At 41.3% G+C, this 24400-nt stretch overlaps 1 protein-coding gene across 3 annotated transcripts in view; it reads left to right on the forward strand.

Annotated features, from left to right (window-relative positions):
- The window catches only part of mid2 (midline 2), a 274644-nt gene that overhangs the window by 102794 nt on the left and 147450 nt on the right, over window positions 1–24400 (forward strand). The window contains exons 1-2 of one of the 3 annotated variants that reach the window (XM_078547034.1): window positions 9693–9822; window positions 23379–24094. In XM_078547034.1, coding sequence (XP_078403160.1) covers window positions 23435–24094 — 660 coding nt within the window. In that variant the 5' untranslated portion in view covers window positions 9693–9822; window positions 23379–23434. Of the gene's footprint in view, window positions 1–9692; window positions 9823–23378; window positions 24095–24400 lie in introns of those variants that run through there. The other 2 variants (XM_078547036.1, XM_078547035.1) reach the window with 2 other exon arrangements.

Here is a 24400-nt window from a genome sequence, read left to right on the forward strand (position 1 = left end):
TTGACAGTTTCATGAGCATGTTAAAGACTTCCCAATGTTATCACTGGGCTCATGAGTTCTGCCCGTACTTGATAATGGATGAATGGGCATAGGAGATATGGAGGGGTGTGGAAGAGGAATGAGCGGACATGAAGGGACATTTTTAATTCTTTCATGGGATGTGGGCATTGCTAATAAGGCGAGTACTTGTTGCTCATCCCTAATTGCCCTTGAACTGACATTGCTAGGTCGTTTCAGAGGATAGTTAAGCATCAGTTACATTGCTGTGGGTCTAGAGTCACATGTAGGCCAGATCAGGTAAGGATGGTAGATTTCCTTCCCTAAAGGACATTAGTGAACAAGGTGGGTTTTTACAACAATCGGTGATAGTTTTGTGGTCGCCATTATTGAGGCTAGCTTTATATTCCAGATTTATTAACTGAATTCAAATTCTACCAGCTGCCGTGGGATTTGAAATCATATCCTCAGAACATTAGCCTGGGTCTCTGGATTACCAGTCCAGCAACATTACCGCTATGCCACCATCTCCCTGATGGGGGGATATGAAGGGGCATGGTGGGATGGGAGAGACATGGGATGGTTGGGGGTTCAGAGCTATATTTACAGAACTGAGCTGATGTCACAATGAGCTGAAAAGGACCTTCTAACCTTTTGTCTTTGACATCCGACCACCTCCATTCCCACCTCAGGCCTGTTATCGGCGCCGGCGCCCCCGACCACTTGCTGCACCCAGCACCCTGGCATGAAAATAGTGATGATGGGCACATTGATGGTAACATTGCGAAATGGCCCAACTCATGATTCCTGCCGTGGAGGATGGAAATCCGGGCCACAGTATCAGTTTACACCTCTACACTGAGAACATCCAGCTGTACCTCACCAACTCTCCCGATTCCTCACCTTTGTCTGAATTGTCAGACATCCAGGACTGGATGAGCAGAAATTTCCTCCAACGAAATGTTGGGAAGACTGAAGCCATTATCTCCAGTACGAGCTATAAACTCCGTTCCCTAGCCATCAACTCCATCCATCTTCCTGGCAACTGTCTGAGGTTAAATCAGGCCGTTTGTAACCTCAGTGGCATATTTGACCCTGAAATGAGCCTCTGACCACATATGCAAGCCATCACAAGGACCTCCATAATAATGCTAAACTCCACCCCAGTAGGGTGCCACTGCCGGAGGCCACTAATACCGGACACTGCTTCAGCATGTGGGGATGGAATCATCACAATAGGGTGGTGCCATCATGAAGAGGTGGCATCATCATGTACAGAGATTATGTCATCACACACAGAAATCCATTGCGGTTTGAGATGGAAAACACTCAATATCAGGTAAGTGAGAGATGATGAGCAGGTGAGAAAAAAAATAAAAACATGGTTTCCATGTCCTAGTCAAATTGAGGCTGCTACAGATGAGGAAAGGAACAAGTATAGGCCCCCGCTGGTGCTTCACTGAGTTAAGTGTACTAAGGCACACAATACTTGACTTAAAGCCATCATGTACTGAACCATTGCCAGACTGGCTAAAAACCGAACTATCCTGTTCACTCAGTACCTGTCTTCCTAGCCTATCTTGACACTTGGTTCAGCAACTCCACAATTTGAAAATTCTCATCTTTGTTTTCGAATTCCTCAAAGGCCTCACTTCTCCCATCTCTGTCATTTTCTCCAGCCCTCTGAGATATCTGCACTTCTCTAATTCTTGCTTCTGGAGCTTACTCAATTTTAATCACTACACCACTGGCAACTGTGTCTCCAGTTGCTGAGGCCTTAAGCTCTGCAATTCCCTCTCTAAATCTATCCACTTCTTTTTCTCTCTTCTCTCTTTTAAGAAACTTCTTAAAACCTACCTTTTTGACCCAGCTTTTGGTCACCTACCCCCAGTATTTCCTTATATGGCTTGGCATGAAATTATAATTTGATAGCATTCGTATGAAGTGCCCTGAGATGTTCTGCTACTTTAAAGACAATATATAAATACAAGTTGTTGTTGCTTCCAGCGTGTAACACTATGATTGTTATGACACAGCAGTTTGTAAAGGCTGAGTTATTTAAACTCTCAGAGGGAAACTTTAAACAACTGTTATAACCTATATTTAAAAAAACAATAATTTCCAATAACATTATACACATTAATAGCTTCATGACAATGATGCATTTGTCTATTTTACATAAAGACTGTATCACTATCAGATTCCCTTTTAAACTGTTAAGCTATAAGGAGGCATATGAATTAATTATAACATTACTATATCTGTTTAAATCTTTTCTCTTAAACATGTGTTGTTGGTATCACTGAGGGATCTGCTGGGAGAAGTTGCTGGAATCAACAAAGGAGCGAGTGGAGTTATGGTCATTAGCCCTGGGTGATTGTGTCATTTCAGCTTTGTGTGTTAATTCAGTTTCCTCATCCTGTTTCCTCCTGGTCAGTTCCCTTGGTGATGCCACCAGCTCTCAATGTTTAAAATAAAAATACTTCAAAAGGAAAAAGACAGCAAAATACAAAAGGATGTTAAAGAGACATCACTGGAAGAGATGAACGGGTCATTATCTCATTGCTGTTTTGATCACTGCCTTTCATAACAGAGACTATACTTCAAAAGAGTACTTCATTGGCTGTAAACATCCAGAGGTTATGTAATGTTTTGTATCAATGTAAATTCTTTCTTTTTATCAAAATTGTTTTGACTATCCAATTTTTAAAGGGGCAATCTGCTTGAAAGAACTTTTTTTTTCTTTTGGAAGGCTGAAGAGTCAAATATTATTTTTGTCATTTTAAGGATGGGTGTGAGATGGTGGGTTGAGGAGAGGTATGAAATGTTTAGTCACAGTGCTCCAAACATCATGGTGTGGACCAGGCTTGATGGACAAACTAATCTTTTCCTGTCTATCAGTTTTGTATGTTTGTATATCATAGACATGAGCTGATTATAACCACATGTCATTTACACATATAAACAAACAAAAAATAGTTTACCAAACATTTTTTCATGAAAATAATGACCTTTTTTAAAAGCTTCCTGTTGGCGAAATTTGCTTCTGAAGACAATGGGCGGAATCATTCCGGATTTACACAAAGTGCGGTAGCGGGCAGGAAAAAAAATCATTTTACCCGCCAGCCGCAATGGCGGGTTTTTGCACCTATTGTCCCATTCCCACCTCATTAATTATGCAGCCACAGGAAACACGCTGTCTCGCTGGCAGGCAGCCTCAGATTTGCCTATGCAGGGTGCCATATTTAAACTGCAGCCGTGCGTACACTTCTGAATGCTTGCAGCCCAGGACTGCTCCGGTGAAGACACGGCCCCAAAGGCCAAGAAGACTGCCTTCCGGACACCGTGAAGGCCCGCCGTGATGTCCTCTACCCCCGTGCTGGCTGCAGGAGACCCATCAGTCTCACCACTCCAGCCTGGGAGGTGGAGGCAGAGGTGGTCAGTGCCAATGCTGCATGCAAGAGGTTGGCCAACCAGTGCAGAAAGAGGACGAATGATCTCATCCATCCTGCCAGGGTAAGGCAACCGCCTTATCACTCTAAACACACACTCACAAGGCCATCACACATTCACTGGCATCTCACTCACTGCCAGCTCAAGGCTGTCTCTCACACACACCCACACATATCCATCTGGCCTCATTTCCTCTGGAGACTGCCTCCTCAGCCCTCACCATCTTGAGGCCACTCGCAAAGATCAACTTGTGCCCTCGCACACATACCCTGGGACACCCCACTTCCCCTGTACAGCTCTCGCTGTGCAGCCTCTTCCCTTGTCTGAGGCCACTTTTCCCCCTTCCCCAAGCATGCCCTAGTTCTGCAGCAGTTGAAAAGTCATCCAAGCCTTACGGCTGGTCTGGTAAGTAGAGACCTCCCCATGAGCCCCCCTAAAAGTGATGTGGTGCTGCCGGCGAAGCCTGGTGTTGATAACCATGAGTGCAGCCCAAAGCAAGGCAGGCAAATAAACCTTGAAATGCAGGTCACCAGGTGCATGTTGCTTATGTACAGTTGTGAAACATATCAGAGTGATGTGCCCAGATGATCCAGCATGGGGGCTGATTCCTGCGAGCAGGGCTTTTAATGAGATGCTAATGTATTGAAATTAGGTTCCAGGCATGCGGTGGCAGGAATCGTGTCCTACCATTGATGGGTGGAGCAATCACAACCTGGCTTCAAGATGACATGAAACTGATTTTTGGCCTTCTCACCATATTGCCCCCATTCACCCACCATGACGCCTGATGGCAACTGGGCTGGAAAATTCCAGGCAATGTTGGGCAAACATTTGTCTTGGGCAGTTGTTTAAAACAGGCAGTGTCAGATCGGCCACCCATTATACACAACACTTGATATTTAACTCTATTGACAGCAATGAAACAAAATAGCAGACACTATGTATAACTGGCAGCCAACCCGATATCACCCATTTTGTGCCACTTCCCAAGATGAATTTCTATCCCGGTGTTATTTTAAGGTTTTTATTTTTATTTAAAGCCTCCTATTTATTTTTTTCTACCAGCTACAGGCTGTTAATACTTGTGTGATATCCTGGTGAGTGATAATATCATTATGTCAGCTTCTGCTTGTAACTATGGATGTTCAGAATTCAGTTACCAGCTGCTCTTCCCACCAAAGTAGCTCTGAGAGTAGGGACATAAACCTCTGGGACAACATATTTGAAGCAATTGTCAACCCTCTCCCAAATGTTCCCCTTTCACAATGAAACTCAGAGCTTCAGAGTGGAAGTTCTCATCAATTCATGAGTGCAAGGGAGATAGCAGTCTGTGGGAACCTTTACACACACCCAATGGACGAAGTATAGAGTCACTGGCAGCAACTCCTAGATCTCCGCATTATTTTGTCCTTGTCTACATTCCCTGAAGTTGCTGTTAGTTTTCATGGAATAATGATGACGAACACTGACAGTTTCACCATCATTGCCTCAATAAAACATGACTCTAGAGATATTGTGTGGGGGTGCACAGGCAGAATTTGTTTTGCTATTTCAATTCAGTTTTCAACCGTCAGCTGTTGCAGAAGCCAGAAAGCAACACTGTGAGGAATGGAAGCGTGTTGCAAGTTCTGGTCATGAATGCTTTTGCCAATTAATGCTGGAAGATGTCTGCATTGAATGGGCATCAGACCATGACCTTCCTCTCCCCTATACCCCAGGAAAGTATAAGTCACATAAGTGCTAAACTATTCACTTAGAATTCAGGAGATTGTTCTAGCCAAATGGATGTTGGGCTGAGACCAGTTTTATCCTGTATCTAAGCACCATCCACTGCTACAAATGAATATGTTGCTGTCACATATAATAGATTCACTTCAAGGCTCAGTGAATGTCAACTATGAGTTACTCGTCAATTAAGCACCATTCAAATCTAGGGACACAGTCGTGAATGAGCACAGCAGGGAAAATCTCAGTTCAGGCAACTGAATAGTTCAAAATACCACCGCCCTTGCTGCAGGAGGGACTGCTCAGTTCATTGCAGACGTGCAATGTGGCCTGGTGCAGCCAAGGTGAAGCAATGTCGGACTTTGTGTAAACACAGTCCTTAGCTGACTGGCAAATGCAGCGAACTACAAATTCAACTAATCAGCATTCATTAAAGCCATGCTAACACCACCTCTTAATGAATGACTTGTCAAATTCAGGTCAGTTTCATGAATTCAGAATCAGCCAACCGCTGAGAGATGTTGGGCTGAAATAGAAACAGGACCACAAGTTTGAAAAAAAATTCCAAATAAACAAACCACTTTTAAGTGGAATTGATTTTTACTGAAATCAGAAGTATACAGCAGAGAATTTACTTCAAATCTCATGACCTCTTCTGGCACTGTCTTTAATTATGGCATTATCTTGCTGTCTCTGTTAATGTGAGCTGTAATTTAAATCTATTTCAACAAGTCAAAGCCTACTCCAAACAAAAATTCTCATTTTATAATTTCCATAAACATGCACTTAACAATAGGCACCGGCTGTGTCAGGGAGGTCTGTTATCTAGGATACCCACAAGAAAAGTATCCTTTCAACTCACCCCTTTCTTTCCAAAAACTAATTTCCCCTCCCTCCTCCTTAGGGACTGCCCAAACAGATCATGCTTGAATGGTTGGTCAGGTGAGATTGCCTTCTCATTTGAGGGTCCAGCTATGTGAAATGAGCTCCTTACATTTCTTCACAAAATTTTTCACAAGAACATTTTGTGAGATAAGATTGTGAAAACTTTAAAGCTGATAAATGCACAACAGTACAAAGGAATAAATAAAAAGTTTTAGTATGCTGCACTGTATCACAGAGTGGTAGTGGTAAGATGGGACTTATTACCTCTAATATATCTGAGTTTGTCACCTATTTAGTTTTTGAGTAGGTTGTTTGGAAATTGACAAAACACATGTTTGGAAACCTGTGGATTGGATAAACTGAGTACTAGGCGCACATGAACCCTCCCTAACTCTTCATTCCCCCTCACTTCAATTTGGTGAGCGAACTGAAATCAGGAACTCATCACAGGTGGCAGGGGGATGGAATCATCACACCGTGACATTGCACATTAGCATCCAAACCCTTTATGCACTCAAGCCAAGCTAAAAGTTTGCAATAAGGGCAATTTGCAACCAAGCCAAGAGAAAATTCTTGTGCTGAAATTTGACAGACACATAACCAACAATGGAAGCAGCCTGGCCCCCAAAGCCCAGTCCCAGAAGTGCATGAATGATGCTCCTGAACCGACTGCCACACAGCATCCAATTGGGATGTTTAATCCACTGGCCTTTTCCAGAAATGTGTTCTAAAATCTTTAGCATCTGTTTAAAATTAAGCAATGCATCGACTTAAAGGCCAGAAGAAAGAGAATACACAATTAATTGGTAGCACTCTCACCCCTGAGTCAGAAGGTTGTGGGTTCAAGTCTCACCCCCAAACTTGAACACACAAACCTAGGCTGACGCTCCAGTGAAGGAGGGCATGCTGCATTGTCGGAGGTGCCATCTTTCAGGTGAGACATTAAACCAAGGCCCCCTCTGCTCTTTCAAACGGATGTAAAAGATTCTGTGACTCTATTTTGAAGAGCAGGTGAGTTATCCCTGGTGTCCTGGCCAATATGTATCGGTCAATCAACATCACTAAAAAAAAAATGATCTGGTCATTATCACATTTCTGTTTGTGAGAGTTTGATGTGTGCAATTTGTCTGCTACTTTTCCTACATTACAACAGTGAGCAGTGAGTTAAAACTTCAAAAGTCCTTCATTGGTTTTAAAGCACTTTGGAACACCTTGAAGTTGTGAAAGGCGAAATATAAATGCAAGTCTGTCTATCTGCCTGTCTGAGAGCTGCATAATGTGAGTGTGATGCAGTTGAAAGAGGATTAAATCTGAGAGCCTTATAATGCGTATAAGGTAAACAGAGTTTTAAACCAAGACTTAAAAACAAGGATGACATATTACAGAATTTTATAACTGAGAGCTTCTTGTGCATAGGCTGACAAGTAAATAGATGCCTTTTATATAACAATAACACTTTGTAGGATTCGGATGTTAATTGTCCCATTCTATCCTGTGTGTAACATTATGACCCCGCCGCAGTGTGTCTCTCCCCAGCAGATGCAGCGAGCCATTTAAATCTCCATTCAGTTCAGCGGGACCGTAATATCCCGCCAGGTGGGAGGGGCCATAAAATCCTGGCCATAGGCCACTTAGTATTCTATCCTCTTTATAATATCGCCTACCTATATGTTATCCTCTGTGTAATGCATTCTACTCTATTCAGTGCTCATTATACGCACTGCACCGTGGCTCCAGCGTCTGCATGAAACGTCAATCTTTGTGTTATCCTGCGTGTAGCAGCTACAATCCAAGAACAATTCTGTGTAAAGCATGTTCTGACCTATGTGTTATCCTTTGTTAACTCGGCTTATTCCATTCACAATCCTGTGTGTTGAGTACTCTACTCACATGCTACCCTGTGGCTACTTTCTTAAATTCCATTAGGAGTAGTCTTAGTAAAACTTGTTTCTAGCAATGATGTGCTAGACATTGAGATAACCCGATAAGGTTGTGTCACATGAGTTGAACTGAAAAAATATTGTATTTTATTTATAGCAGAATAATTGCTAAATTTAAAAATGTAACTCAAAATGAATGTCCAGGTTCATGCACTAAGAAAGGTCATTAAGTAGGGTACCGGAGTCAAAGAATCATAGAATGTTACAGCACAGAAGGAGGCCATCAGGCCCATCGTGTCTGTGCTGGGTCTCTGAAGGAGCAATTCAAATGCAACTATATCAAGGTTTACATCACTCCTTTAGGGCAGGATTAGGAAGAAGAATACATTAAAGGGGAAGGAAAAAAGCCATGTGGCTCAAATAGGCAGTTGCTCCCATCTTGTGTCAATTCACAGTACAAAATGGTGACAGATGTAATAAGTGCTAGTTTGGCTCACACTTTGAATTAGAAGGTTGTGGTGTTAAGCTAGGACCAGACGATGTATTACAGATTGACGCTGATGTAGTACTGAGGTAATGCTGTGTTGTCCAAAGTAGTGTCTTTAGAATGAGACATTAAACTGAGGTTCTTTCTGCCCGGGTTATTGTCAATGATCCCATGGCACTCATTACAGCAGGGAGTTCTTTCAGTGCCCATGCCAGCACTTATCTCTTGATCAATGTCACAAAAAGCTTGCCTATCTCAATGCTGTTTATAGAACTTTGCTGAGTGCAAATTAATCATTACGTTTTCTACATCACGACAATGACAACACTGAACAGTAATTTTGGGCAGCCCGATTTGTCTTGGGTAAATTGTCCCTCACACTTGTGATGCAATAGTCAATTTTTTGTCTTGTTAATTGGAACTTATGTTTTACAATGTGTCTATTTTTGAGTTCACCTCCAATATTCTCCCCTGATCACACTACCTCTTCTGGGGTACAGTTGTGGAGGCACCTCTGTTAAACTTGTTTATTGTTTAGGCTCATACTTGTGTATCAAACACTTTACTGTCATGGGGGGCATCACAGTTGAGTTTGATCCTGTCCTCACCTACTGTCCACAAACACATACTTTGTAGGAGATGTTACTAGAAAGCGAACAGGAGGGCAGCTGACTGATTTTCCCTCCTTCACCCTGGGATCCTTAGACAGATTTTAGTGGTTCTAGCAATACTCTGGTGGAGGGAGGTAACTCAGAATTGAACAAGAACTGAACCTGCGATCTTCTGATCCATTGTACACCGAAGAGTTACCACCCCATCCGAGCACTCTTTACCTTTCCCAACCCTTCCCGATTCATCCTCCGCAGTATGTAAATGAGAACCAAAATCTCCAGCCCTGCATGAGTTAAATTGTCAGAGGAGTTGTTGCTGGCTATAAAGAGGCCAACTGTTTTTAAAATCATGAATAAAAACGGGCTGGAGTGAGCTTTCTTCAGTATCCCCAGCCTAGTAGTCAGAGGTCAATTATATTAATTATGTGAGGCGGTGGTCACGGTCGCTAACAAGTGCTTTATTGTAGCTTTTCCACTGAATTTACATGGGAGAGGATAACGGAAATAGCCCCCTCAGTATGCTCTAGTGCGCCAGTAAATCTTGCAGCTCGCTCTCTCTTTGTGTCAGTGAGGTAAAGTGGGAGGAGTTGTTTTTCCTGCAATTGTGTCGCTTCAGAAGTTGGATATTCCGATTCCAGTGCTCAGTCTGCTGCTGTCGGGACTCGGAGCGGCTGCTTTTCTGCTCCCACCTTGTTTCCACATTCCTCTGGTTTTGTGTTTCTTATTCCTTTTCTTCTACTTCTCCACGATGACAGGACAGTCAGCTGCATACCAGAGTCAGCTGGTAAGTAACCCCTCCCACCAGGGTCTTCATGGGTACCAGATTTCATTCCTGTTTCTGGTATCAGCCTCTTTATTGTGAGGATGAAAGAGGGGGAAAGGGCCCGAGAGAAAAATTAGTAAAGACTTGCGACTGAACAGCGGCAGCCTGAACTCAGTTTAAAAAGTACCTTCCTCTTTGCAGTCATGCTCTCAGTTCGAGTTTGGTCTCTAGATACATTTGAACGCTGCCTTTTCATTCAGAAAACATGGCAAGTGTTTTAGGTTTATACTATTCAATTGTGGTTGACAGAGTCTGAAAAATTTCCCGTGTGCAAGTGCAACAGTATTAACTGAAAAAGGGGACTCCAGCGTGTCAATAAACTGTATATGACAGTAATTTGACCCTAATTTTGCTACAGAAACTTTAAAGTGTGTGACACTTCTGTTAATATTCTCATGAGGTCTGTGTCCTGATTAGAATGCACTAAGTTCGATGTGTTTTTTCCCAACTCTTGTTTCGTTTCTGGGTAGTTACTAAAGATGTACATAGTGGAGCTCCCATCAGTTAATAGAATTTGTGCTGCTTGGCTAATTGTGAATCGCTGCTGTGTTATATCTATTACTTTATTGACAAGGTTCAAATTCTTCAAAACATGTTTGCCTGCTCCATGCCCTGTTCGCGTGAGTGCTTCTTTCAAAGGGCCACAGTAAAAATTAGTCTGGGGGCGGTGGGTTGTGTGGAGGATCTAGATACAAAGATTCATTATAAGAGAGTGTGTGCTATAAAACCGATTTACTAAAAAAAATCAGTGCGCAAACTTGAATCTGTTGGAGAGAAGATCAGATGTGCCTCAGAGGGTCTCTTGCACCTTTGAGGCTGAGCACACTTGAGGGATGACGGCGGCTTCTGGTCGGATATCAGTGAAGTGATTCGCTGCGGAATGCGTGTGGTGTTCAAAATGTGTTTGCGGTTTTACTGTATAAAAGCGCAATCTCTTTTCTGTAAACATCTGGAAAACAGTGCTATATATAAAAAAGCAATCATCTGGTGCCTGCCCTAAAACCCCCTCTTGCTGAGTAACAGGGATAGTTACTTGTCTCGCCCTCCTCCCCATAGTTGTGCAAGCTGCGTTGGGTTTGTTCCGGCCATGATGCGCAAGCTAACTGGATATCACCTCCTGCGGCTCGCAATTTCCCCTCTCAACTTTGCTCGCTGCGCGCGGCTTGTTTCTTTGAACGCGCGGTATCTTTTTAAATTTTTTTTTGTGAGACCGTACATGTGTGTAACCTTAAAGAGGACAACTTCTGAGTGAGTTGTGCGGTATTCGCCAGGCGGCTGCGTGCCTGGCCCCATATGCACGCTGGTGGCTAAATGTCAAATGTCGCCAGCGTTCCTGTGAAGCACCTGGGACATTTTACTTTAAGAGTTCCAAATAAATGCAAGTTGTTGGTGTATTATTTTGTTTACCATACTTTTTTTTTGCAACATTACAAGAACGCTGAGCTAACTTTGCCTTTTCTCACCATTTTAAAGCTAAAGCCAATTATAAATTCCCATTGAAGACAATGGGCGTTCCTGACATTTCTGGGCAAGAAAAGCATTTAACAGATGATCTGTTTATATGGATTAAATTCAAAACATATGCTGGCCAGTAATGTGTTGTTACAAGGCGCTGAGGTAATCGTGTCATAATAAGAGTAAACTCAACTAGTTTCTGATGTTAGATACTATACTGAAGATTGGAATATCTCCCTGATGCATTCATTTTGATTTTTTTTCCTTCTCTTCTGGCATTATCAAATCTGCTGGAGATAATTTAATGGGCACAGTCCTCCATAACCTTGTCAGAGTGACTGTTGTTTATGTGCAAGCCTAAATGATGGAGTGACAAAAGGCTATTCCACCATGGAAGCATCATGGCTGAGCCTGTCCAAATCTCACTGACAGGTACAGTAGGTGTTGTTCGATAGCGATCAGCGATAACATCCTCATTCATTTATTTTCCTCCTCCTTTCCCAGAAGTTGAGGCCAGTTTTAATACTTGTCCCCTTCCACTGCCAATGCTGAGGTCAGTTAACTCCAGGCAAGTCAGGGTCAAGCCAAAGGGTGGGTGCACTGTACAAATCCAGGGCATGCAGGTGGCAGGGGTAGGTGTTGGGGAGAAAGGTTTATGCTCCATAACAATAACATTGTAAGTTGAACAGTGCCAATTACTGAAACTATTATATAAAAACCTCACATGTAGATGAACTGTGGAAGATTCTGCAGCCGAAATATATCTTTTGGGAATATAGATAACAGTTGGGAGTGTTAACAGTTCTAAGAAGGAGCTTCCCCAGTGGATCAGCTCTGAAAGGCTTTGCAGTCGTAAACTATAGGGGTCAGAAGCTCCAAGTTCAATTCCTGACCTGTGTTGAGTTTGTTGATTGCGCCTGAAGCAACAGTCATATAACAATTCTGGATTTTGGGATAGTCGGAAGGAAAGAAGAGCTAGGTTTCCTGTTCAGTGTTAAACATTGGAGCTCCTGAAATCTGTGGAACTACATGCCAGTTACAGCTGCCCAGTTTAGGGTGGGACCAAAACTATAAGATTAAAAGTTGTAATACATCTGAGGATTTCAGATGACATTACAAGCATTGAGATTATAACATCAAGCAGTTTTGAATCACCTCCAAGTTGTTTGTTTGTGGAATTGTTTAAGTTACAATCATTTTAAAATTTTACATGTTGTATTCCTCATGACATCGCTCATAGTCTAAGAAGGAGGTGGATTAGTGCTGTCTGCAGGTGAGGTTTGGGTATGTAGATATTATCAATGCTATTTAAAACTGTTCTTAGCCTGTGTTTGGGAGTGTCATAGCACCCATTTCTCAAAATTAGATTGGGTTGGTTATTTTGCAAGAATGTGATTGCAGTGAAGATTGAAACTGAGAAAGATTATGTACAATATGATTGATACATGACAAACAATGGAAAAGAAAACCACAGCAATGTAAACAACCAGGAATAAGAAAATTGGTACGCATGCTCAATGGCCAATGTTGATAACAAACATTTGAAATGTTATTCAAATATGGAGCTTTTACTTTGTTTAGTTACAGGTATAAAATCAAAGCATCCATTTTGACACCAATTTATATTTTTATTCTTTCGTGGGATGTGGGCATCGCTGACTAGCCCAGCATTTATTGCCCATCCCTTTTAGCACTGCTGTTATGAATACCAAGTGGCCCCTACCCATGACAGAAAGAAGAACAATGTTTCAACTTTGCAACACTAGGTTAAGATTCTCCAAAAGGGGGAGGATGTTACTGTAAAATATACAGTAGGTCTGAAACCACTCTATGCTTTGGGCTTAATGGGCATATTAAGTGGATTAACCATCATCAGTACGTTGGTGAGATAGGATTATTGGAATGTTAGTACATTTTGGCCCATTACTGCCAGAGCCAAACCAGATGAACATATTTTAATGCAGACATCATACTATTTTGGTCTATTAAGGACATGTAAAGCTGGCAATAAAGTTAAATTTGCTGTGAACTGTGGTTTGTTGTCTACATAATACAATGAAGACACTGGATGCAGTGTTGGAACTTGCTGGCGAGAGGATGCAGGCTGTTGCTTCTGGGATTGTGGCATATTTGTAATAGGAAGGAAAAGTCATGTGATAAGTCATTACACATAGTTGAGTGTGTATGTTGTTGCTATGCAGTCATACAGCTTGCACCTCATCCAGAGGGTGTCCACATTCCCTAATGACTTGCAAGACAGTATTTTAGAAGATCAGTGCTTTCCTGCTGAGTTCCTCCACATTCATATCAGTTAAAGGGTGTTCTTCCTGCAAGGAAAATATAAGTATATGCATTGAATATCATGCACTGTATGTTTTAGGTGCCAGCAAAGTTTTATCACTGTGCATGTTCTGTTTGAATACAAAGTACCTAACCAGCAGAATGTCTGAGAGCCAAAGTAATACATAGTAACAGTCATCTGTAAGTGTGAATATATAGTCAGGCTTCGAACAATATCCTCTGTACAATGCTTTTCCGGTCTTTTTAATTCCTGCTGTGCTAGTTCACAACCATGATTAATGTTTCTCTTTTGTGCTATATTAGCTGGGTTAAGCTTAATTAGGTATACTAAGGTTACAGGTCTCAGACAAGTCTATGACCTATTGCTTATTTGTCATCAGTGTTCTATTCCAGAAATTCAGTTGGTGGGTGTTAGAACCGGAGTGAATTTTTACACAATTTTATTTATTCACATTCTAAGCATACACCATCTAACACAACATAACCACAGTTTTAGTCTGCCTATATATTAGGGGCTCAAGTAAATCTCTAGTTAATGCCCAGCACCTGCGTACAATTGACAATCAGTGCCCCCTCTATAAACATTAGCGTCCCCTTATTGGCAGGCTGTTTATTCACAACATTTTTTTCATGTATGACACATTCCTCTGACCACCATAATAACCTCCAATGTTCTTCCATATCTGCTTTCTTGAGCTTACCTCTCTCTTTTGTCGGCAGCACTTTGTTATGCCCTCACACTGTCTACTATGATCTGTTGGGCTTGATGTACAAATAGTAATTTATGCCTTCAAGTACTCTACCTCCATTCTCATTGAATCCATATACTTTATGGTAGAAATTGGCCCACAGTACAGGATTTATACCAGTTGAACCAATTAATTGGTTTTCAGGTGGTTTCTAATTGACCACTTAGTTTGGCATTAGTGGAGCCTTATGAACTCCAAGTCTAGAAAGCGCGCTAAAGAAAGTTGTGCATTTCTGGCAGTGTTTTTTTAAAACAATCTTAACTCTAATTTGGTAAACTAGTCTGTGTTAAGGTTCACTTCCAATGCTGGTTACTGGGTATAACATTCCTGAATAGATTATGAACAATGATTATGAGTAGGAGAATCATAAATTGCATTTTTGTAATTATTTATATTATCTTATAATCTCTCAATCTTATTCTGTTGTCATCCTTTGTTGAATTTGTGTAGTGTTGTTTAAGAATCTGTATCTGATTCCATGTTATCCTTTGTTCTCATCATTCACTAAATGCTCTCATTGTCCAGTTTTATTTTGAGTGGGTTATGAGCTATAAGGGAAAAATCCAGCAATTATAATTCAGTAGAATAAAGTGTTTTGGTGTGAATGGCAATTTTTGTGTTCCACAGAAAAGTATCTGAATATGAAACAAAGGCCCCATACACGGTTTCCATCTTTTTCCCTCTCTTTTTGCATGCTACCCATTGACGTGGGGTCAGCATTCACATATATGCTGATGACACTCACATCTACTTCTCTGTCACTGTCCTTGATTTGAAGAGCACTATTGTGTTGTTTTACTTCTTATCTGATACCAGTTGATAGATAGGCAAATATCTTCTTCAACTTGACAAATTGTTCGGTTCCCATCAAAACTTCCAAAGCCTGGCCTCTTGATTCTAGCCTCTGTCTCAAGCTGAACCTGAGGTCACAACCTTGATGTTTGATTCGTCACTGACATGAGCATCAAACCCCAAACCATCGCCACCATCAAGACCACCTATTTCCACTTTTGCAACCTTCCTGCCTTTGCCTTGCATCATTCCCACAACCACTAAAACTCTTATTCACACCTTTTTTATTAGTTCAACTCTACCCATGCTAGCCACCAGAGATCTGCCCCTTATAAACTACAGTTAATCCCAAAACTCCCCATCTTCATTCAATTACTGATTCCTATTACCTGTATCACTCCCATCCTCAGCAATGTTGATTAGGTTCCCATTCACCAACACAGAATTCCAGATTGCTCATCCTTGCCCTTCCCTACTTCTAGAACCTTCACAAGCCCTACATCCTATGACACAGCCTCTTTCTGACTCTAACCCTCTCCCACCTTTTGATTGAAGAATTTTCAGCCTTCTTTATCCCTTCACCTTGCTAATTCTCTCTTCCTCCAAATGCATCATCAAAACTTGTCCCTTTGACTGTGCTCACAGTCACCTCCCCTAATCATCTTTTTCCCATCACTCCTTAGTTGACTTTTTGAAACACTTTGAGATATATTAAATTCTATATTGCCATTAATTTAAGCTGTTGCTGAAGTAAAACTAGTAATCTACAGCAAAATTGGAGACTGACAAAATAGAGAGAGAGCATACCAAAGAGGTACAGAATTATATGGAGATACGTATAAAGGAACAAAAGAGATTCTCAGCAAGACAGATAATGAGATTCTGAGGGCACAGAATATAGAGAGATAAAGGGGCATGAAATACATAGAGAGAACCAGGGAAAGGAAAAGACACAGAAGAGGTACATAACATATAGGGAAGTTGACCGATAGCAAAGAGAGCTACAGACCCACAGAAAGATACTAACAATTAATGTGGAAGATACAAAAGAAAAAGGACATGGAATAAAAAGAGAGAAAAGCAGAGCATGCCAGAGTACAGAAAAAAAGACACAGAAATGGGAAAAGAAGACTGAGAAGTGCCCTGCTTAACAAACTGTCACAATTTATAAATTTTAAACCAACACTACCAGCATTATCTTTACAACTTCAAGGTTTCTATAGGAATCAGCAAAGTAACAATTTTGAACATTGGCCTCATTCCTGAAGAGGCATTTACTTGTGGGTTAACAAAATATGCCAATACCCCTGTTTTCTTAAATTGTTTACTAAAATACAAGCAAAAATGTCATTTCTGTAGTACTATTACACACAGGAAAAGACAAAGAAACAAAAGAATGAAAATGTGCTGCACTGTAACATCAGAAAACGATAGGCAAGGCTAGAAGCAAGAATGGTAAACAATGGGCAAATCTTGTGTCAAGTTTTTAGTCATGGTTCACATACAAGACTTGCACCATAAATATGGTTAAGAGTGACAGTTTTTCCATCATGTAGACTGTAGAGATGGTCAAGTGAATTTTTTTTCTCCTCTTTCCACACTGCCTTTTTCTTTTTTCACAACCTCCTGGCTGCTGGTCAGAGCAGGTGCCGCATGGGTTGGATGCAGGTTAAAGTTTTTTGTTTCACAATCAGGAAAGCAAGTGCCACTGTGACAATTCTGTTCCCTACCCCAATAATCATTATGGGCTTTGAGTGAAACTGGAAACATCTGCTAATTGGTGCAAAATTGCCCAATTTGAACATGCCCAAGGAATTGAATTAAGATAATTCCAAAATCATTTCACATGAATCCTTACAGATAGTCAATTTTAATCTATTATGTTGTGGTTGGATTAGAATTAGTCTCCCATAAGTGAAAAGACAGTGGACTAACAAATTGTACCATCCAGTCTCTCCAGATATGCTGTAATAAAACATCTGAAAATTATTTTTCTGTTTTGGTTATATACCTGTTTAAATCAAGGATCAACTTGACATATTTTTTTTTTTCATTTGAAGTTGATCGTCAGTCAAGAAGACAAGATGATGGAGTTTTCTTAACTAATTTATGTACATACAGTGCACATGTTCGTGTGTCCACCCATGCATTCCAAACATGATACTTGCTTGGCATATCAAGTAGTTTGTTTGCATTGTTCCCAGATCATGATCAGGCTTTTCTTGTGTAAAATGGCAAAAAATCATAAATAAATTGTGTTTCCTGGATGACTTCTTGCTATGTAGTGAAGTCTTTTCCTTCCTCAAAACACTTCTGACCTCCCTGTATTAGGTCTGTAACATTGCTGTTTTTGTTGCATACTGTGACATTTCCATTTCTCTCAACAGCTATCCTTAGAACCCTTCTGAACAAAAATATCAATTACTGAAGTTTTTTTTTGCTTATGCCAACTAGAAATTGCATAAATCTGCCTAAATTCACTTCCGCACAGCAAGAGAAATATTGACATGAAAATGTTTTCTTATCTAGCTAGATTTGAACCTGGCCCACAAAGCTGAAAAGACCATGTGCTAGGTCTATTATGCCACCCATGCATTTACACCCCGAATTAGTTTTTAAGCAGAACAAAAATAGACTTTGCTGCTTGAGATTGGGGTAGTGAAGTTGCTGTAATGGGTACTTTGTGTCATTTTTCCTTCCCCTCGCCTCCCCAAATTAACAGGCAAGTATGTGTACAAGCATGAGCATCCCTAATCTCCCATCTGAAGTTACGTCTGGTTGCTGGGGGAGGCCTAGACAGCACTGAAAGACATTTCACATATGAGCAGACTAATCGCTAAGTGCATGTGTCATACCCAAGGGGGAAAAGCAAAACAGTCATGGTCACGTTTGACTGATAGAAAGTTTTCTGTTTTAATTTTTATCAATCTTCGAATCGGTTTTCAGGCTGAGTAAAATTTGCTATATAAAACTTCGCAGAGTTTTCCCAATGTAGAAAATGCAGGGCTTTGAATGTTTTGTGGTTTTGAAGCAGCTTTTTCATAAACCTACTCTCTAAAGAATCCAGAAGATTATCTCATGGGATAGACTGGCTTCCAATCAGATCACATTGAAGACAGTTCTACATTCAATGAGTGCAAGAGATCTGAGATTTTCCTTGTGTCAGCTGTAGTCCTAATTTATATGGCCAAATCTGAAGGAAATCTTTGAGTGGCCCAATTCACCCTTTTTTTAAACAGGTGCTGGCCTGAAATGTGTTGTTGGATTGCGAAATTTCAGAAACTTGGTTCCTAAAGTAGCAAATACATGAGAAATGTTCTAGCTTGAGCTTGTTGGTACCTGAGCTCTTGATAGATTCTGAGACCTATATTTTTGAGCGCTCATAAAGTGGCTGACAGGTTGCCTCATTAAACATTGCCTAAGCAGCCATAGTGTGAATTAGATGCAGAGGGCAAGCCCTCAAAACTACCTTATCAGTTTTGTGAGGCCTGATGCAGCACACATAGGTGAAATAAAAACAAAAAACTGCAGATGCTGGAAATCCAAAACAAAAACAGAATTACCTGGAAAAACTCAGCAGGTCTGGCAGCATCGGCGGAGAAGAAAAGAGTTGACGTTTCGAGACCTCATGACCCTTCAACAGAACTGAAATGTCCCTTAACTCCAATCTCAGAATGACACCTATCACTACTGATATTTCCTACATCAATGCTTTTTATGGCTCTGACAATGAGATGGGTAATTCAGTGTCAAATAGTATTGAACTATAGGCGGCTCCAGGCTGTGACCTGGTTTAATACTGGCTCAAATGCATTTCACATCTGACTTGTACAGTTGTCAACAGAGTGGACTTTAAAACTACCCATTTTTGGCTCCTTGGCTGGAGTGATGCTTTGAAGGTAAAACGCGAGTGTTCTTAATTCATTAAATTATCCCTTGCTGTTAAATTGTTGCTTTTCCATTACCAAGAAATTTCTTTGGTTCCACACCTGCAAATTTGACCCATGATCAGAGACATTCAAACACAGATAACCATCGACCTGCTGAATGAAGTTATTAAAATGTGCATTAGGGTCTTTTGACTAGCCCTGAAATGAATTCTTTTTTGTTCCCATCAAACATGGAAGTATTAGGATATCAAACCTTATTTCTGTTGAATCCACCTGTACCCTATTAATACAAAATCAACTATAGTATAAAAAGCTTTTCTGAACAGTCTTTTTCTGTGATCTCTATCATTATCAGTCTACTGTCTATCTAATTGATTTTTCTTTGTAAATGATCTCCAATTTCTACCTTCAAATTTTTTTTTAGTGCATCGATGTTTTTAAATCATTCTTTAACTTTGTCCTTTTTTAAATTCTCCCCTTCTCCCATTCCTATAGGGCAAGCCAAAAGACCCTAATGCACATTTGAATGTCTTAATTCAGCAGGTCGATAGTTACTGGTGTTTGAATGTCTCTGACTGTGCGTCACATTTGCAAATCTGGAACTGAAGAAACTTCTTGGTAATGGAAAAGCAACAATTTAATGGCAATGGATTTTCTCCTTGTTGGTGTACAGTACAGCGCTACAGGATTGTCTGCCTGTACCTTGCCAAGTGACATGTAATAATGTATGAGAGGGCCAGCAGGCTATTTTACCAAAGGAATAGATGCATCACACCAAGGTTGTTGCTGCCCTCCCCCAACATTAGCCCAGATGCTCTCTCAGCAGTGATTGCTGAAGAAGTGATCAGCAATAGGAATCCTAGCTGAATTTCCCTGTTTGATCAACCTAAGCACCCCTGGATTACAACATACATCTGTCACTGCTCTGGTTGAAATTTCGGGCTGAATTTTTGGGCCCCGCCAATGCAGGAACAGAGGCAGACATGGCCCAAAAGTTAGGAGGCTGGTTGGCCTGCTGGCCTTCCAGCAATGGCTTGATGCAGGTCAGGCAATTAGGCTCATTAACAGTCTTAAAGGTAGGTAATGGAGGCTGAATGGGTTTTCCCAGTCAGTCCCCAATTTCTTGATGCAAAATGTAGGGGTGACAGATCAACTGGCAATGGCAGACTGCAGTGCCAACACTCCTGGGAGGCCGGCAGACCTTTCCTGCCTGCATTGTTGGGGATACAGTGAAAAGCCATCTCTCCACCGGCCCTCGCCCACAACTCTTCCACCACTTCCACTACAGTTGTGGCTTGGCTTTTATTTATTTATTTGTTTATTTATTAAAGCTTTTAAGAAGTAGCTGAGAGGGCACCCTCTTGTTGAAGTGCCCTCCCAGCTACTTACTTCAAACATAAAGCCTTAAAGCCAAGTGCTTCTCTGAAGCTGGAAGACCTCTTGACCTTCCAGCTTCAAGAGCCCACTCATCTCCCTTAATTGAACAGGAAACCAGGCTCTGCCCAATTAAGAGTTCACCCATGTGAAAAACCTTGACTTTGATCAGTTTCCCACTGGAGACAGGTTATGGACCCCCAAACAGTTCCAACTCCTACTTTCCCAGCTCAGTGGGGAAAATTCAGTTACGGATAATATCAGCCATGAATTGGACCTGAGACCTGTCTAATCTGCATGGTTCAACTACTTATTGTCATTCAGTGGGTTTACCCAGAAAGCCCCTCCATTTTGACTGGCTTAATAGAGTTATTGCAAGGTTACAGTTCAGGAGGAGGGTATTCGGCCAGTCATGTCCGTGACTGCTTTCAAGCAACTCAGCTAGTCCTACATAGAATCGTCGAATTGTTACTGAATAGATTTTCAGAGTGGAAAGTCCTTTCTGATCCAAGATATATATTCACTCACATAACTGCAGCCTGCTTCCTGGGCCTCCGCCTGATCATATTCATCAAATGAATTAGTTTAAGGGGCATTGCCACCATAAGCAGATTCACAATTTCAGCTTAATACGTTATTTTGACATGATACTCAGCCGAGTGATATTCAAATGTAGTGACATTTAGTAGATTTGGCACTGGCAAATCCAATTACTGAAGCAGCAATTGACAAAGCAAATAAAATACTGAACTATCTTTCTAAATCAGTTGATTGCAAGTTGAAAGTTTCTCTCATACCAATTAATTATCTGGCCAGAGCACATTTTTATTATAAGTGTCCAGTTTTGATCAGTGAGCTATGAGGAAGACATTTCAAGCTCTAGAATCACGAAGCTAATATCTACTGTCGGGCGATTGAGTTACTAGGAAAGATTGAAGAATTATTGGCTCTCCATTGAAAGGAGATGACTTGTAAAAATATATAAATTATTAAATAAATAGGTATAAATAAGGTAAATACTGAATACTACTTCGGGTTCAGCTGAAAAGGGGCAAGTTCAAATTGGTGAGAAGCAATAGGACTGATGTCAGGAAGCTCTTCACAAACTGATTATTAGTTGGAATGAATTTTCAGTTCAAGTAGTGCAAACAAAAGCATTGGAATTGTTTAACAGGCAGTTGGATAAATGATGTGGGACTTATATTTATGTGGATCGTTGAGCCCGGATAGACCAAATGGCTTTCCCTGTCCTTATGTACTTTATAATCTTTTGACAAGGCACCGGCAATACCTGTGACAGACTAGTCAGTTTTATAGGGTACCTTCTCAGTTATTGCTTAGGGCTTTTGAGTGGATTTTAGAACCTAGTGCAACTGTGACTATTTGAGAGGTAAGGTGAGTATAGTATTAAGTGGCAGAATGAAGATCTATACCCTCGTGTGGTGTGCCAGCCTGTAGGAAGACACTTATAGGATGAGGAGGCACTTTCACCAAAGGAAGAAAATGAGAAATCAGGCAGGTCAGCAGTTGCTCAGAGCAATTTCTTCTCACATACTGTTTTTAAAAGAACAGAATGATGCACTCCCTGACTTGTCACTCTTGTCCCTGTAAGAAAGGTTGGCTCATGAGTAACTGGCATTGTCCAAGATTGCACTCATCCATTCAGACTAGGAAGGACACAAAAAAGGGCCATGCAATTTCAGTGGTGAACTGATCATTCTCCTCCTGTCTTCCTTCTTTCAGTTACAAAGCTGTTTTTGTTTTCTCCCCTGACCCCCAATTACAATGCACCTCCCAATCGTACATGAGTGTCTTTTATTTCTGTCATATGCGCCTTTGGAATAAAATACTGGCTAGTCTTGGATACAGACAGGAATAGAAAATTACTTTGTCTAAGATGACAAACTACACATGCCACGAGCTTGCCAACTAGGATAGTGTTTACTGCACAAATGACCACAGATGGTGCTCCAAAAGACACACTGAATCTCTTAACGTATCACACTACAACTCAGCTTGATCTTGGGCAGTAAGCATGAACCTACTTGAGTAAGACCTACATCATTGTATGATGTAACATATTTCCAATTTCCCAGAGTATGCAGCATCGTTTTACAGATATCCTGTGTTTACATTGAAATGTCAATATTTGCTCCTCTGAAAGATTTTCTTTGTTTTGGGGCCAAGTGGGAACTTATCAGCTAAACTGTTTTAATACATTAATACATTACAGTTCTTTTTTTCAAAGAGAAGCAAGTGGTTGGTTACTGAACTTTTTCACATTTGTTTATAAACTAATTGTATGAACCAGATTTAAGAATGCCATGATATCACTTGCATATTATTGTCATCATAATGAGACACATCTCTACTGGCTGCTGTTCACCCTAAACAGAAAAAGGATTGCCATAAACATTTTGCATGAAGATGCTCCCACATCAGCAGCCCCTGCCCCCCCCCCCCCCCACCACCAACCCCCAACCCACACTACTACAATTTTCTTCATCTTTTCCTCTATTGAAAATGTTGGCTCCTGCTGGGACTGCTCAGCTGCAGTGGACACCAGTGGCCCTTCAATAACTTGTCCAAATTCTCATACTTTCTCTCTGAGACAGGACAGCAAATACTAGGAGGAAACAAGGGTGAGTATCACAACTTAAGCTAACCCCCCATTGCAATTTCCAGCAGGAGTCAACTGAGCAGGACAAAGATCAATTGTTTCTATTTGGTTTTTGTCGAACTTACACCATAAACTAATATTAAGAAATTTGACATCAACTGAGGATTAAGCAAAGGTTTTCTGGTTCACTACTTACTGAACTTTCAGGAGAACTAATGGGGCTTCGTTGATAGTGGTCTTTAACATTACAGTTGTAGTTGAGGGAAAGATCTTTGGCATGTTTTAAATGGTGTGTGGCCAGCTCAAGTTGATTCTTTTTCTTCTTTGTTCTTGTAGGTAGCTGACCAGCTTCCCTGGGTACCGCTGATGATGCAAGCTTGCTTTGCCTGAAGATGGAAACACTTGAATCTGAATTAACCTGCCCAATTTGTCTGGAGCTATTTGAAGATCCTCTGCTCTTACCGTGCGCCCACAGCTTGTGCTTCAACTGTGCCCATCGGATCCTCGTCTCTCACTGCACCTCCAACGAGACAATCCAATCGATTGCTGCCTTCCAGTGCCCGACCTGCCGGTATGTTATATCTCTGAATCACCGCGGCTTGGAGGGGTTGAAGCGGAATGTAACACTGCAAAACATCATCGATCGCTTTCAGAAAGCCTCACTGAGCGGACCCAACTCCCCCAGTGAATGTCGCCGTGAGCGACCCTACAAGGATCCTGTCACCATGTCCTCCGAGAAGGTCCAGTGCCAGTTCTGCGAGCAAGAGCCACCACGGGATGCCATCAAGACCTGTGTGACCTGTGAGGTCTCCTACTGTGACCGGTGTCTCAGGGCCACCCACCCGAACAAGAAGCCGTTCACCGGCCACCGGCTGATTGAGCCCATTCCGGACTCTCATCTCCGTGGACTAATGTGTCTGGAACATGAAGATGAAAAGGTGAATATGTACTGTGTCACGGATGATCAGCTGATCTGTGCCTTATGCAAACTTGTAGGACGTCACCGGGAGCACCAGGTTTCCTCACTGAGTGATAGATATGACAAACTTAAGGTACAGTTTTTAAGATTCATTATCTGAGAACACTTTTTTAGAAATCAATGCAAATTTAATGTTGTAATTTGGTCATTGACAATCTAATGTTGTAATCTGAAATTGGATTATCAGTGGCCAGATTGTTTAACCTATTTAATCTAATCTTTTGTTGCAGAATTTCAGACTTCCCAGTGCCGTTTTGAATGCCCACTGAAACAGGCAGACAGCAGCTTGGTTTAGTATCCTATTCCAAAGGATGGCACCTCCACCAATGTAGCATTTCCTCAATGCTGCATTATGGTGTCAACCCAGATTATACACCCA

Source organism: Cetorhinus maximus, chromosome 8, assembly GCF_964194155.1.
Source record: "Cetorhinus maximus chromosome 8, sCetMax3.hap1.1, whole genome shotgun sequence".
NCBI lineage: Eukaryota > Metazoa > Chordata > Chondrichthyes > Lamniformes > Cetorhinidae > Cetorhinus > Cetorhinus maximus.